Consider the following 16,002-nt stretch of genomic DNA (forward strand, 5'->3'; position numbering starts at 1 on the left):
ACCACAGTCACTTTAAACATTAAAAACTCTGGAATGCTTTTAGTTATCATTCTGATTCCGAGATTGTTTTTTCGTGACATATTCTACTTTAACATAGTGGTAAATTTTTGTGGTAACTTGCATCCTATCTTGGTGAAAAATCTGTAAATTTGATGAAAAATTTGAAAATTTTGCATTTTTCTAACTTTGAAGCTTTCTGCTTGTAAGGAAAATGGATATTACGAAAAAAAAATTTTTTGGATCGCATATACAATATGTCTACTTTATGTTTGCATCATAAAATTGATGTGTTTTTACTTTTGGAAGACACCAGAGGGCTTCAAAGCTCAGCAGCAATTTTCCAATTTTTCACAAAATTTTACAAAATACCGCTCTAATTTTGAAGCCCAATTTCTCCCGATTCAGAAAACACCCCATATGGGAGTGAAAAGTGCTCTGCTGGCGCACTACAGGTCTCAGAAGAGAAGGAGTCACATTTGGCTTTTTGGAAGCACATTTTGCTCTGGGGGCATGCCGCATTTAGGAAGCCCCTATGGTGCCAGGACAGCAAAAAAAAAAACCCACATGGCATACCATTTTGGAAACTAGACCCCTCGGGGAACGTAACAAGGGGTTAAGTGAACCTTTATACCCCACAGGTGTTTCACGACTTTTGCATATGTAAAAAAAAAATATTTTTTTTTACCTAAAATGCTTGTTTTCCCAAAAATGTAACATTTTTAAAAAAGGGTAAAAGCAGAAAATATCCCCCAAAATTTGTAACACAATTTCTCCCGAGTACGGCGATACCCCATATGTGACCCTAAACTGTTGCCTTGAAATACGGCAGGGCTCCAAAGTGAGAGCGCCATGCGCATTTGAGGCCTAAATTAGGGACTTGCATAGGGGTGGACATAGGGGAATTCTACGCCAGTGATTCCCAAACAGGGTGCCTCCAGCTGTTGCAAAACTCCCAGCATGCCTGGACAGTCAATGTCTGTCCGACAATACTGGGAGTTGTTGTTTTGCAACAGCTGGAGGCTCCATTTTGGAAACAGTGTCGTACCAGGCGTTTGTCATTTTTATTGGGGAAGGGGGCTGTGTAGGGGTATGTGTATATGTAGTGTTTTTTACTTTTTATTTTATTTTGTGTTAGTGTAGTGTTTTTAGGGTACAGTCACACGGGCAGTGGTTCACAGTAGTTTCTCGCTGGCAGTTTGAGCTGCGGCAGAAAATTTGCCGCAGCTCAAACTTGCAGCCGGATACTTACTGTAAACCTCCGCCCATGTGAGTGTACCCTGTACATTCACATTGGGGAGGGGGGGGGGGGGGGAACATCCAGCTGTTGCAAAACTACAACTCCCAGCATGCGCTGACAGACTGTACATGCTGAGAGTTTTAGTTTTGCAACAGCTGTAGGCACACTGGTTATGTATCACTGAGTTTGTGACCTAACTCAGTGTTTCACAACCAATGTGCCTCCAGCTGTTGCAAAACTACAACTCCCAGCATGTACGGTGCATGGTGTACAGTGACTGCTGAGAGTTGTAGTTTGCAACAGCTGGAGGCACACCGGTCGTGAAACACTGAGTTAGGTAAAAAAAAACTCAGTGTTTCACAACCATTGTGCCTTCAGCTGTTGCAAAACTACAACTCTCAGCAGTCACCGACAGCCAACGGGCATGCTGGGAGTTGTAGTTATGCAACCAGCAGATGCACCACTACAACTCCCAGCATGCACTTTAGCTGTTTGTGCAAGCTGGGAGTTGTAGTTATACAACAGCTGAAGGTACACTTTTCCATAGAAAAAATGTGCCTCCAGCTGTTGCAAAACTATAAGTCCCAGCATGCCCATAAGGGAATGCTGGGAGTTGTGGTTGTCTGCCTCCTGCAGTTGCATAACTACAGCTCCCAGCATGCCCTTTTTGCATGCTTGGAGCTGTTGCTAAGCAACAGCAGGAGGTTGTCACTCACCACCAACGGTCCACGCTGCAGTTCAGCCCCCCGCCGCCACTCCTGGGGCCCCGATCCCAACAGGGACGCCGGGGATCGGGGTCCCCAGCTCCCGGGGTCCACGTCCCGCACCCGTTCACGTCCTCCGGAAGAGGGGCGGAGCGGGTTGCGGGAGTTACACCCGCAGCAGACGCCCTGATTGGTCGGCCGGTAAACCGGCCGACGAATCAGGGCGATCGTGAGATGGCACCAGTGCCACCTCACCCCTGCTGGCTCTGGCTGTTCGGGGCCCTCAGAGACGGCCCCGATCAGCCAGTAATTACGGGTCACCGGGTCACTGGAGACCCGATTGACCCGGAATCGCCGCAGATCGCTGGACTGAATTGTCCAGCGATCTGCGGCCATCGCCGACATGGGGGGGCATAATGACCCCCATGGCGATATACCGGGATGCCTGCTGAATGATTTCAGCAGGCATCCGGCTCCGGTCCCCAACCGGCTAGCGGTGGGGACCGGAATTCCCACGGGCATATGGATATGCCCTCGGTCCTTAAGGACTCGGAATGCAGGGCGTATCCATACGCCCTATGTCCTGAAGAGGTTAAATGTTGCAATAAAAGTTATATCTTAGGTTGTTTAGTAATTTTAATACAACTTTTTGGATATATTCTTCTCAGTGAATTGTAATAATAACAACTTAATTTCAACTTAATTTCAGGTCTCTTTATGAAGACATATTCCCTTTAAACAAGTGAAACCACCATTTTTAGTCAAGGAAGTGGCTAGAGAAATAAAGCTATACAAAAAGACAAAAAGCCACATAAGTGCACTAAAACATCCACTAGTCACTAACAACCTTGCTTAAAACAAAGAAACTAAACAAAGAAAGCTAAATTGTAGTAGAAAAACTATAATAAAAAGCACAAAGTAATTTCCCCTTCTTTTTCTAACCACCTATACATGATTCATGTCCCATTCTAAACACATAATCCTATTGTAGTGTGGTGCCGGGGTGTTGCAATGGAGTAGCAGTCTCTAGCCGTATTAACCCTGTGGGGTAAGGTGTTGTTAACCCCTGATTAGTCGTGACGCCAGGATGTGGTTGTTTCGGTATATGGCCCTGCTGACAACCAACCCAGAAACGGCAGGTAATAAAGGAATGTCCACAGCAGGAATTGTGAAAATAACTGGAACTTTTACTTGGAATTCTTATTAAAGGAAATCTGTCATCAGAATCACCCGTACTAAACCTGTTACACAGGCTTGTAGTGCGGGTGATCCTGATTAAAACGCTCCTTACCTGGTTAAAAATGGTTCAGCGGTTCTTCAGATATCTTTATCTTTAGTTTTCTTTTATTCCCTGGCTTTGGACTCAGTGGGAGGTCTTATCATCTGGGACTCGGCCACACGTCATTCTAGCTGGGCGGAGCTGCCGCCCGGCTCATGAATATTCATGAACTTATCCTCGTAGTCTAACTCCTTTTTCTAGGTCTTGTGGGGAGGGCCGCAAGGATAAATTCATGAATATTCATGAGCCGGGCGGCCGCTCCGCCCAGCTATAATGACGTGTGGCCGAGTCACAGATGATAAGACCTCCCACTGAGTCCCAAGCCAGGGAATAAAAGAAAACTAAAGATAAAGATATCTGAAGAAGCGCTGAACCGTTTTTAACCAGGTAATGAGCGTTTTAATCAGGATCACCCGCACTACAAGCCTGTGTAACAGGTTTAGTGCGGGTGATTCTGATGACAGATTTCCTTTAAACAGTCTTTACAAATATGCTGTTTCTCTTGAGGCAACCGGGATGCAGGATACCTCGCAGGCTTGCTGGGACTTGTAGTATTGAGACGATTCATGCAGGCCTCTGTGCTACTAATATTATTCTTGCATTGAGTAGTAGTCACTAGAATTGTAGATAGAGCTTGATAACTCACGTTTTGAAGTGGCTGCAGGTTCTTTAGGCTTTGGCCAGCGGAGATGAATTTAGATAGTACAGGTATTGTGCTTTCTTATGAATCCAGGAATCAAGAGAGAGAGAGTTTAGAGACTACAGCCCCTTATATACTAGGGAGGCTGGACTAAAGCCCATTGGTTGCTAAGCCTGTGGTTCCTGTGCCCATGGCACTCTGGGTAGTGTCACATTACAGTGGTTCACATGACTAACCTCTATACATTTGTATAACTTTATGTATAATGAACAATATGCACACAACACTTTTACAATGCATCAACAGAAGGTGAGCAAGGGGTGAGCCCTGCAGGAGAGCCCTATGGACTGCAGGGGCTCTTCTAGAGGGGACCTAGAGATAGTACAGGACCATGTCCTGTACCGGGACACCACAAACCCCCTTACTTAACAAAAGTCATCCCCGACGTATGTCCCCTTAGGAAGAGGAACAGAATGGTCATAGGGCCGGATGCAGTCCTGAAGCATTAATCCAAATGTCCCAGTTCAGGCTGGAGATAACAAAAATGATGAAAAAATATATAGAGTCTCTGTGCATTTATATAATGTGGAACTAATTTACGAACAGGATGGAATAAATATTTTTTTTCTTTTCTTTCCTTTTTGCTCTATGGACTGCAGGGACTCTTCCGGAGGGGACCTAGAGATGGTACAGGACCATGTTCTGTACTGGGACACCACAGTAGTTTCTGTAACAATGTCTTCTGCAGTCTTTGTAGCATTCTTATTAGAGATCTCTGTATTAGACTCTGTGGGGCAGTGCTATTGTCACTGGATACCCACACATTTCTATTGCCAAGAGCTGTGAGTAGCCAATATTGGCTTTACAAGAAAAACAGGACTGCTGTCTCTCTCTCTCTCTCTCTCTCTCTCTCTCTCTCTTCCACAGCAGCCAATCACAGCTCAGCTAACGAGCTCTGGTAAAGTGAAACCTGTGATTGGTTGGTGAGAAAATCTCTAAATTGTCTCACACAGTTTAATGAATCTGGGCCTATGTCCCGTAAATAAGGTGTAATGAAATGCAGATGTTGTACTCATCTTGTGCACAACACCAAAGAAGCCATGTAATAAGAGAGATCCCAACACATCCTGTATCCTTCCATGCTCTCAGACCAGGGATACAGAAGAATTAGAAGGTTATGATCAACTTGCGGGGCCTCCAAATTAAATAGGGATACTTAGTGGTGCCAAGCCAATGTTAAACAGTGATATACCAATATTGGTTTATCAAAGTTTAATACTGGCTTAGCATCACTAAGTATCCATTTTTCATTGGGAAGCCCCACAAGTTTCTCCGTAATCTTCTTTGTACAGAACCCTTGAAGAAGCTGGATTGCCTGGCGATACCTGTGGAGCACTCTTGGCCTGGGCCAAACACTCTTTGGATATGTTTGGTTGATAATGCTTCTTTCCCTAACTGCCTTCTTTTATTTGTATGTCTTTAATTTTGCATGTCTGTAAAGGGCTATATTTGGACATTTCTATGTACACAGGCATATTTACATAAATGAGCACTGTCGTTTCAACTTCTCTCTATGTGAGAGAACTATGTGATTTCTAACGTATTTGTTTTATTATAGCAGTACATTTTCATGCACCAGAGGTGGTATACACTACAGTATAACCCTGTTTTAAATGCATTTCACCTGTAAAGATGTATGGCCAAAAATGCATTAATAAAACCATGGTAATTTACAGTAAAAATTAAAAAAAATTTTGCCAGGTGGCACACTTTAGTGGTATATGAATGCAGGAAAAAAAAAAAAAAACTAAAGAGAAAGGGTTATTATTAAAATTGTCAGAATAATGTTAAATTCACCCATGCAATTTTTTGTTTTTGGCAGTGATTTTTACAAAGTGTGGTACCATGGGTGATGTGGGGAAATACCTTATCACTTTGTGACGCCAGGCACCAGTTAGCCTATACACGGCCCGAGGTTGGAGACAGCTTCCAGACAGGAGTAAAGGAACGCACTGATGTCCGGTTACAGATAACTGTCTTTACTGAGCAGGGTGCAGATGGTATTACATGGAAAGTATGGTGCAGAGTGAGAGAAGGCAGCGTAACCCCTTGGGAGCCCTGTTGCCTTGCTGGTACTTGTGGTTCTTTCACCCCATTGATACTGACTTGAGAGACTTGAAGATTGATCCTGGTAGCTAGGGTTCTGTCAAGGTCCTGTGGCTTCTTCCACCAGGGCATGTACTTCCACCGTGTGGGCGATCCTTGCAGAATGTCCCTCCGTTAGAGCTCACAACACACCTTATACCTTTACCACACTGATGCTCAGGAACACTGAAGCTAGACTGGGGCAACTCCTCCCCCGCTACACTACATGGGCAAGAATATAGGGGCTCCCATTGGCAGGCAGGGTCACATGGGGGTACACTGCTCTTCTGCTTAAAGGTACAATAACACATTGAAATAACACATATAAAAGTTACATAACAAAATACGTATACAAATATATTAACTCTTAGCAAAGTGCTGGGACATGATAAACACAGCAACAAGCCTTTCAGTGGGCCCAACATCTGTGCTGCAGGTCTGCCCGAAGCAGTCCAAAACCACTGGACAGCCTTTGGTACTGGGACACCGAGGTAGCAAAAATGCAGCAACCAAAATGGCGTGTATGAATTTAGCCTTTTTTGATGGTTATGGTTTGTGAAGCTTTTTTGATGTTCACCATGCCCCTGTCAGCAAAATTTTCATCAAATGGCCTTAATGTAACCAAATTCTGTACAGTTGACAAGTACTTACATAGGTATGTCATATTTATAAAGAAATACATATTTACAGACCTCTTTATTGAAATATTTGCAGTCAATCTAAAATGTATATTGTCCTACCTTATGGAGCTATCATTGCACTGATTCTGAATGATCTTTTATATGTTTATGCCCAATGTAGACAGCTTGGTGCATTTCAGTGAAATACAACATTCCTATTCAGGACATGATAATGTAGTATTGTTTCACATTTACTTTTGCTTTGAGCTCAGTGGTGGGAATGTTTTAAATAAGAGGAAGGTGAGTATTGTAAGATCAGAGCTACAGAACTGCACAAAGCTTCATACTGAAACTACACAGGTCTCCGTCCTACAGAAAAAGGTACTCTAATATATTACTGTAGGTTTCCTGCATAGGTCTTGTTTTTATAACAATTTTATAAGTTATAATTTTTTAATGATTGTTATTATTATTATTGTTGTTGTTGTCTATGTTGCCTTAACTGAAGGATTGAAATATAGGTTATAAAAGTTATTATTATGCTGCTAAGAATAGACTTGTATCGAAGGATTTCCTTTTATTTTCAATCATCCTGCATCTGCTTTCTAACCAGTTTTTTTTTTCAGAATGAATGATTCAGTGTTTTACTTTACAATTCGTAGGGTGCTTTCACATGGGTTGAATATCCTGTGTTTTTTTCTGCAGTAAAAACCCGCAGCAAGTAGATCTACAGTGACAAATATCAAATCATAGAGATTTACCATAGATTTGCATCTAGATATATTGGTGGCAGTTGGTACCATTAAAGGGTACAACATTTTTACTTATCTTATATGCCTGGGCTGCCACCAATAAAATAATAAACTTTAACTTATCTTCCTCAATTTTGTAACTGTAGGGGTTTTCAGTTTTACACCGTGCACTTTATGATAAAACTGACATGTTAAAAAAGGCATCTTATAAGTATGTTTTAAAAATTCTGTCCCCTATAATTTGCCGTTTACAGGGCTGTATGAGGGTCATTTTTTGTACATTCATCTGTAGGTTTTATTGGTACCACTTTTGCGTATATGTACATTTTCTATAAGTCAGCAATTTTGGTATTTTCTTTACATTTAAACTGCTCACCGTACAAGATGATTACCATTATATTTTAATAGACCGGACATTTCTGATACCAAATATGTTTTATTTATTTATTCATTTTTTTTGTAAAAAAAAATAAAAATAAAAAAAAAGGGGGGGGGGGGGGTCAATTTTTATTGGGACAGGGGCCTAGGTGTATTTATTTAAGGATTTTTTTTAACTATTCACATCTTTTATTTGAATTTATATCTATTAATAGCTATTACTTCATTGCTATTACTTTTTAGTCCTATCCTTTGGCATAGCACTGAACAATGATATCGGCGATCCAATTGTTTAACGTGCCAGAAGGAAAAGCAGCATGGAGGAGGTAAGGAGACCTCCAGCCAGCATCTTGACTCAGTGGTCTCCTGCAAATACGCTTTGGGTGGTCCAATGAGATGCCGTGATTAGTATTGATCACAGTATCAAAAGGGTTAATGGCAGACATCAGCCTGGGACCCACAGTCTATGAAGCGAGAGCAGCTCCTGCACTCGTTTCATATCAGATGTCTCTTAGGACCTACAGGTATGTACTGGTGCTATAAGTACCAGGCAGCCAGGGTATACATGTCCATCCTGCATCCTTTAGGGGTAAAAGGGAAGCTGTCAGCTCTGTTTGTTGCTAGGAGCTGCAGACACTGTGTGATTGCTGTTAGTGTTAAAAAAGCAAACTGTACAGATGGTGGTTCCCAAATAGCTTTTTTTATATTTCAGCTTAATGTCTTGGAGGCGGAGCCAAGCTGATCAAGTGTCACACACAGCCTGACATGCCTCATTACTTCTGTTTGTAATGAGTAAGGGACAGGAAAGGGAGGGAAAGCAGGGGGGAGTTCCCTGCCTCCTTGACACTTGGCTGAGAAATAAAAAGGTAATTTTTGCAACAACCTACAAGCTTTATACCTACAAGCTATCCAAGAGTGCCTGCAGCTCTTAGCAACAAACAGAGCTGACAGATTCCTTTTAAAATCTACAACTGTGTCCTGGTTTCCTCTCATTGGTGTACTTGTCCCTTAACTGTCCTGCCCCAGATGCCAGGCTTCCTTTCATGATGCAGTGGGAAACAGCTTTTGGCTGTCTGGGAATGATAGGAATTGTAGTTAAGCAACAGCTGGAGGCTCACTGTTAGGGAACACACTCTCCCCCTAAATGTACTTATCTTTTTTCTTGTTCTTGTTTTGTTCCCGTTTTAGATATCTGTATGCTGAAAACTATGTCAAATTCGGGGACTATGGCAATGATTGATTTTTGAAAAAAAAAAAATCACCCCCCCACCAACCCTTGTTAATCCTTTTATTTAAATAATAAAAAAACGCTGGTCATCGACGTAGTCCTCAAATCTGTTGTATTCCTCCCCCCCCCCCCCCCGCATAATGATATCTGAAATGAGAAGGAAAGAAAAACAAGAAAAATATGGAGGAGCTCCCATAAACCCCTGGGAAGAGCGCCCATAAACCAGTACATTCCCATATAGAGAGCCTCCAGCTGTTTATTACCTACCAAAAGCCAAAAGCTGTCGGGGAATGATAGGAGTTGTAGTTAAGCAACAGCTTGGAGGCTTCCTGTTTGGAAAGGCAATGGCAAAAAAGGTCTGTTCACATTATACATTTTTAACATGCCTTTTTAAAACAAAAAGGCATGCTAATAATGCATAATGTAAACAGAGCCATACTTACCGCACCTTGTTCCAGGCTGTGAGATTCTTCTTGTGTAGCTCTGCCTCCAGTGACATCATCCATGGAAATGGGGCTAAACAAGAAGAGGCCCGGACCAGCAAAGAGGTGGTAAGTATCGCTCTTTTACTTTATACATTCTACAGCCATATAGATGGCTGTATGATATACACACCCCCTCCAATGAGATAATTAGCACCCAGCAGCGCTAATTAACCCCTTCTTTGCTGGACTGAGCTGTATTCATGGCTGTCAGCTGCGGGTACAGCTCAGCCCTGGTACTGCTGAGCCGAACCTGGCAATCACTCAACTCTAGTCCCCATTATGTTATAGATGGGTTGTGTAGTAGATGGGTCTATGGGGCCCATCTGGTGGCAGTGTCCTTTGGTAGCTGCTTTCTGGCGTTGAATTGTGTATCTTATCTCTAGTGTCACAGGTGTTAGGTGCCCGAGGCACCTGGCTGGCTGTCTTCTCAGAAACAGACCATCGGCAATGCGTTTGCTCAGTTCAAATTAACACAATTTATCTTGCTTGCTACTCGCATCCACATTGCGTCCAGATGGTGTTACCCACACTATTGTTTTTTACGGTGGTGAGTAGGATTAATGACATAATGGTTTCGGAGAAGCTTTCTGCTATTCGAGGTGATATGTAATTACATATACAAAATCTGCTGCAGATTTGATTTATAATGAGACCAATATTACCAAAAACAAAAATGGTCAACATCTCCAAACACAATGTGCTTAGGGGCACACTTTTGTTTTGTGTGTTACCAGTAAAGGACAAGAGACAAATAATGCTGCCACACCATGACCCCCACCACTATAACCAATGACTTATACCACATACCAGCTGTACACAGTCTCTGCAGATCATTTAACCCGTGTAGGACACAAGGCATACAGGTACACCCTGGCTCCCTGGGACTTAAGGACCCAGGGCTTACCTGTATACCTGTACGCCGGGCGGGGACCGGGATGCCTGCTGAAATCGTTCATGCCTGCGGGGGGGGGGGACCACCTGATGACCACCTTATGACCATCTGATGACCCAGAATAAGAAGGTGATCGGCGGTGTACTATGTTGCTGGTGGGAGGTGGCTATGATATCAGCCACAGATTCCTGAGTTTGTTGGCGATCAATATTGACATAGTCGGGTACACGGAAATGGACTTTTTTAGTCTTTATTTCAGTGACGACTTTGTGAATCTAATGGTGGAGCAAACTAACATGTACGCTCAACAGGTCATTGCCCACAACACAGATTTGTTTTCAACTAGGCTCAATGGATGGTCCGCCATTGATGCACATTTGGACATTGGGGGCCTTGTCCTGCATACGGGCCTAGTCAAAAAAACAAGTGTCAGGCAGTACTGGAGCGGGGACATTCTCTACCAGTCCCCACTCTACATTAAGGCCATGACACGAGAACGGTTCGAGGCCATACGGATAATGCGGCATGTCCTCCCCCCCCGAAGTGATCCTGCCTATGACCAGCTTTACAAAGTGAGGCCGGTCATAGATCACTTTGGGGCCAAATTTTTGGAGGCCTACGTACCCCTAACGGAGCTCTCTGTAGATGACACTCTTATCAGTTTTAAGGGGAGACTCATCTTCCGCAGAAGCGGTCGTGGTATGGCGTGAAACTCTACAAACTTTTTGAGAGTACATCCAGGTACACTAACAAGTTTAGAGTATATGAGGGATGAGATTCCCCTATTGAACCCCCAGAATGTCCCCCCATTCTGGGTGTTAGCGAAAAACTTGTTTGGGACCTTGTGCACCCATTGCTGGATAAGGGTTACCACGTGTACGTGGACAACTTTTATACCAGCATCCCTCTGTTCACATCCCTTGCCATCAGATCCACATCTGCTTGTGGGACTGTGCGGAAGAACCAGAAAGGCCTCCCTCTAAATTTTCTGCAGACACCTATACCCAAGGGTGATTCCCATGCACTTGCTCATGAAAACCTGTAGCTAGTCAGGTATAAGAATAAGAGGGATGTCCTCATGCTGACCACAATTCATGGTAACGGCAGCTCACCTGTCCCTGTGCGAGGTACCACAACAACGGTCCTCAAGCCTAATTGTATTCTGGACTACAATTGGTATATTGGGGGGGGGGGGGGGGGTTGATCTCTCTGATCAAGTCCTCAAGCCATACATGTGTATGGTACAAAAAGGTTGCAGTCTACTTGGTACTGGTTGCCATGTACAACTCTTTTGTACTGTTCCAGTACGCTGGCAACACAGGGACATTCCTCCAGTTTCAAGAGGACGTTCTAAAGGTCCTGATCTTTGGTGATGTCCCGATCAGCCCGACTGAGCTGCCGGGAAGCTTTTACTTTCATTTTAGATGCGGCAATCAACTTTGCAGCACGCTATTAGCCCAGGGTCCTGGCTGTTATTATCCGCCGGGACCGACCCGGTATATACCGGGACTGGGCGCAGGGCATACAGGTATGCCCTGTGTCCTTAAGAGGTGAAAACCACAATGGAAATCTCCCAGAAGATCAGGACATGTGAATACACCCTTATAAGGTTTTCCTACCCATTAAACTGGCTTTACAAGTGTGATGTTTAATCCATTAATCTGTTTTCATTGGATCAAAACAACAAACAAAATGCACCTGTGAATCTGTTAGACGCTGGACACCAATAGCACCAAACAGATCCCAATGACATGAAAGGGGTTAAAGGAGTAAAAACAACTATCCCATAGGATAGGGGAAAAGTGTCTGATCGTGGCGGTCTGACCTCTGTGACCCCCTACGATCTGCAGAACAGGGCCAAGTCTTTCACCTCTGGATGTTGCTTCTTCCTGCTTAGAGCTCCTCAACATGGGCCCCCACCTTCCAAGATGGCCATTTCGTGCTGAACAGTGTTGCTTGCTTAGCCAAGCACCATACATACACTCCACACACAATATCATCTATACACATACACACAAATATTCACACACACACAATGGCCCTCATTTATTTAGAAAATCGGGTTGTAAGTCTATCTTGCTTTCTTACCCGACTGCTTTTTTCCCCTGATATTCCTTATTATGTCGCATCCTGTTTGTCGCACTGGGTTTTGTTGGTTTTGGTTTCCAACTCCTCTGAGTTGTCGGGAAAAAATCCACAACAATTCAACAAATTCGGGTTGGAAACCTTTATAAATACGTGGGAAAGCTCAGAAATGTCGGGTTACGCCCCTTTTTCGGGTTTGGGAGAATCCACATCGGGTCCGTCGGGAAAAAATGTTGCATCGTGTCGCAGACTGGCGCACGATGTCTGCGACATGTTGCAGACAAAGATGCGCCAAAAAAACCCGACAAAAGAAGTCGGGTTTAGAATAGTAAATGAGGGCCAATGTCATCTATACACATACACCCAATGTCACATATACACACATACTTACACACACAAATACACAGATGTGTACATACACTGACTATACATACACTTACTGACACATACATGAAGTAGGCAGTCTCCTAACATGGCCTCTTCCTCCAGCCCTGGATATTCTTGTTTGGGGTCAGGACCTCAGGAATGTTGCTGCTCTTTAACACATGAAGAATTTTAAGAGTTAACCATGTGATGTGCAATGTTCACTGCTCCTCATAAACACCTTTACCCTGCCTGTCACAATGAGGAATCAGGTCAGGTAGGGAAGGAACAGGAGCACAGGGCTCCACAGGCAGCTTCCTGGTTCCAGTTTTTTCAACTGCTGCCCTGGAAGTGCTCTTCTGTACTTCCTCCCGCCAGAGACCCCAGGACAGCAACTGCAGCCTGCAGATACAGTAGCAAGCCTGTCTACAGAGACACAGCCAGCCTAAATCCAGATAAGTTTTGAGACTTAATAATTTGTCATGCTCAAGACCCCTCTAAGAGAGGGTAAGAGTTGTCTTTAAAGTGGAAACAAAGGGATCTGGGGGGAATAAAGGAGTCTGTAATGGGGCCAGAGGGGGGTGAGGGGAGGACATAGGGGTCTGTAGGAGGACAGAGGAAAGTGGAGGAGGACAGAGGAGGCTGTAAAAGCGAGACAGAGGGGTCTGTAAAGTGGAGACAGAGATATTTGGTGGGACAAAGGAGTCTGTAAGGCTGTGTTTCTGCATGGAATTTTGCATGAATTTATAACCAATTCACTTCAATGGATTTCCTGCAGATGAAATTCTGTGTGAATGGGACAGTGATATCCTGTTGAAGTGTATTAGCTGTAAATTAATGTTGAATTTCCATACAGAATTCCATGCAGAAATTATGGTGTGTGAACATGGCCTAAAGGGAACAGAGAGGTGTGGGGACAGAGAGTATGTAGAAGGACAGATGTGTGGAGGATTTGTTTGGAGGCACGCCCCGGCAGTGCTTGGTTTGCCGAAGCATATGTACGTCACTGCCTAAATGGTAAGTAAAAGGAAATTTCACCAACACGTTGATTTAGAATTAGAAGTTGGCAAAAAAATTTAAAAAAGTCTCCATAGGATTAATCAGACCCCAAAGTGTTTTCAAAATATATGTAATAAAAACTGGTATAAAGAACACAACAATACTGAACTGTGAACTAATATCTGATACTCTTAACTAAAATATATTATTTTACTCTCTTAGGCACTTTCAGAAAACATGTCTATAATTGCCACCCATCATCCCTCCTGCCTAACACAGGACTCCATGTCAACTGAAAATACATTTCCATCGAACAATACCTCTAAAGAATATACAACTGCTTTTTGCTGTATTTACATTGGAAACTCTCTATTGGGGCTGACGGTCAACAGTTTGGTTATGTGGGCAATCTGGCCACAAGTCAGTAGTTCACCGGGTCTTGCCATTTATGTAGTCAATCTTCTCTGTGCTGCACTCCTGGAATGTCTGATCTTACCATTTGGAGTAGCCTACCTTTTACACAGCTCGGCAGTGGGCCCTGTGGGCTGCCATGTTCTTGGCCTAATTCCTAAGGTAGCTCAGAGGACTGCAACAATGTTATGCATTTGGATATTTGTTGTACGATATGTAGCAGTATCTCACCCACTCAACTTCAGGAAATTTTGTAAAGGTCGGGTAGTTGGGTCAATGAGTATTACAATATGGCTGACAGCATTTACCATTTCAATAACTGAGCAAGTACTTTCCAAAAACCATACAGATTTCTGTTTCCCTGCTTATGGATTCACATCAAAATGGCCACCCCTGCATTTGATCATTTCATTTGTTTTTAGCCATGTAACCCTCATTCTTCTTTCTTTATTCACTTACCTAATCTCCTGTGTAGTGAAGAACTCTGACACAGTGCCCGCTGAACAGTATAAAAGGTTCAGTAGGTTACTTGTTTTTGTTGTTGTCAATTTTGGTGTATTTTTTTGCCCAATGCATATCATTTGGCAATTCCATAATATTATTATATTACTTGGTAAATCAAATTTTCAGGTACAGCAAAAACTTTATATGCTTTATCAGATGCTGTTTACTTTTAATAGTTTTAGTGTTGTAATTACCCCTATGTTTTATATAATAAGTTCCAGTACAGTGAAAACAAGACTTAAGGGGCTTATCAAGTGCAGATAAAGAATATTTTCTGTTGTGGGAATTGCTAAAAAGCCTCCAAAAGGTAAATTTTTGCAAAAAATAAATAAAAAATCCACATGAAATCTGCAACAGGCAGGGCATGGTGAAGACTTAGAAACACCCTCAAACCCACACTGTAAATACAGAAATGAAAAATGCCATTCTCATGCACATGAGTGTAATCTACACCTGCAACAAATTCACCCTATGTGTAAATAGCCAAACAGGAGCATAGATAGCCTTATTAAAGGGGTACTCGGAGGAAAATAAAAAGGTTTTTAAATCAACTGGTGCCAACAATTATACAGATTTGTAAATGATGTCTATATAAAAACCTTAAGCCTTCTAGTACTTATGAACACATATACTCAAGAACACTGTTGAGAACAAGCACATATAAAAGACAAATGCTTGTTCTAGTATTAAAGATTACATGTCATATCCTACAAAAAATGTTATATTTTACTCAGTACCTAATTCTGATCATGTACATACAGTATCATTTTTTTATGTGTCTAGCACCTATATTTCTCTCACAAATACCTTCTATCTTTTGCTCACTTGGTTTGTCATTCTGTGCTCTGGAGGGGAGCATGTCCTCACTCTGCATGACTCACCTTCCTTCCGGAGTCTGCTCTACTGTGCTGGGTCTCTTCATCCAATCACTGCAGGCTGCTCTCTAACTCTTTCCTCTCTGTTTTCATGCTGCAGTCTGGTATAACAAAAATGATGCTGCAGCCAGACAGGACAGGGTTACGTTTTGGATGGTATGGGGACCCCTAATGTTTTTTTTAATAAGCTATTATTTCTATAAAAAGGAAAAACAAATATGTTATGTAGTATATTAGAAACATTAATGTTTTGTTTTCAAAATTTTTGACAGTGCCCATTTAAGAAATCCTAAAATACTCTTAGTACATTATGTTAGGATGCACACAAATGTTGCAGCAGCAGTATACAGATAAAACACTTCTGCATGTGGTGGACAGTGGCCACACAATTTTACTGTTCAATGC

At 42.7% G+C, this 16,002-nt stretch overlaps 1 protein-coding gene across 1 annotated transcript; it reads left to right on the top strand.

Annotated features, from left to right (window-relative positions):
• The first annotated feature begins 10,506 nt into the window (after positions 1 to 10,506).
• Positions 10,507 to 15,102, top strand: LOC130367719 (G-protein coupled receptor 4-like). Its single transcript, XM_056570418.1, has 2 exons — positions 10,507 to 10,671; positions 14,030 to 15,102. The coding sequence occupies exons 1-2, from the start codon at positions 10,507 to 10,509 to the stop codon at positions 14,984 to 14,986; spliced, it is 1,122 nt and encodes a 373-aa protein (XP_056426393.1). The 3' UTR covers positions 14,987 to 15,102.
• The last annotated feature ends 900 nt before the right edge of the window (positions 15,103 to 16,002 follow it).

Source organism: Hyla sarda, chromosome 1, assembly GCF_029499605.1.
Source record: "Hyla sarda isolate aHylSar1 chromosome 1, aHylSar1.hap1, whole genome shotgun sequence".
Lineage (NCBI taxonomy): Eukaryota > Metazoa > Chordata > Amphibia > Anura > Hylidae > Hyla > Hyla sarda.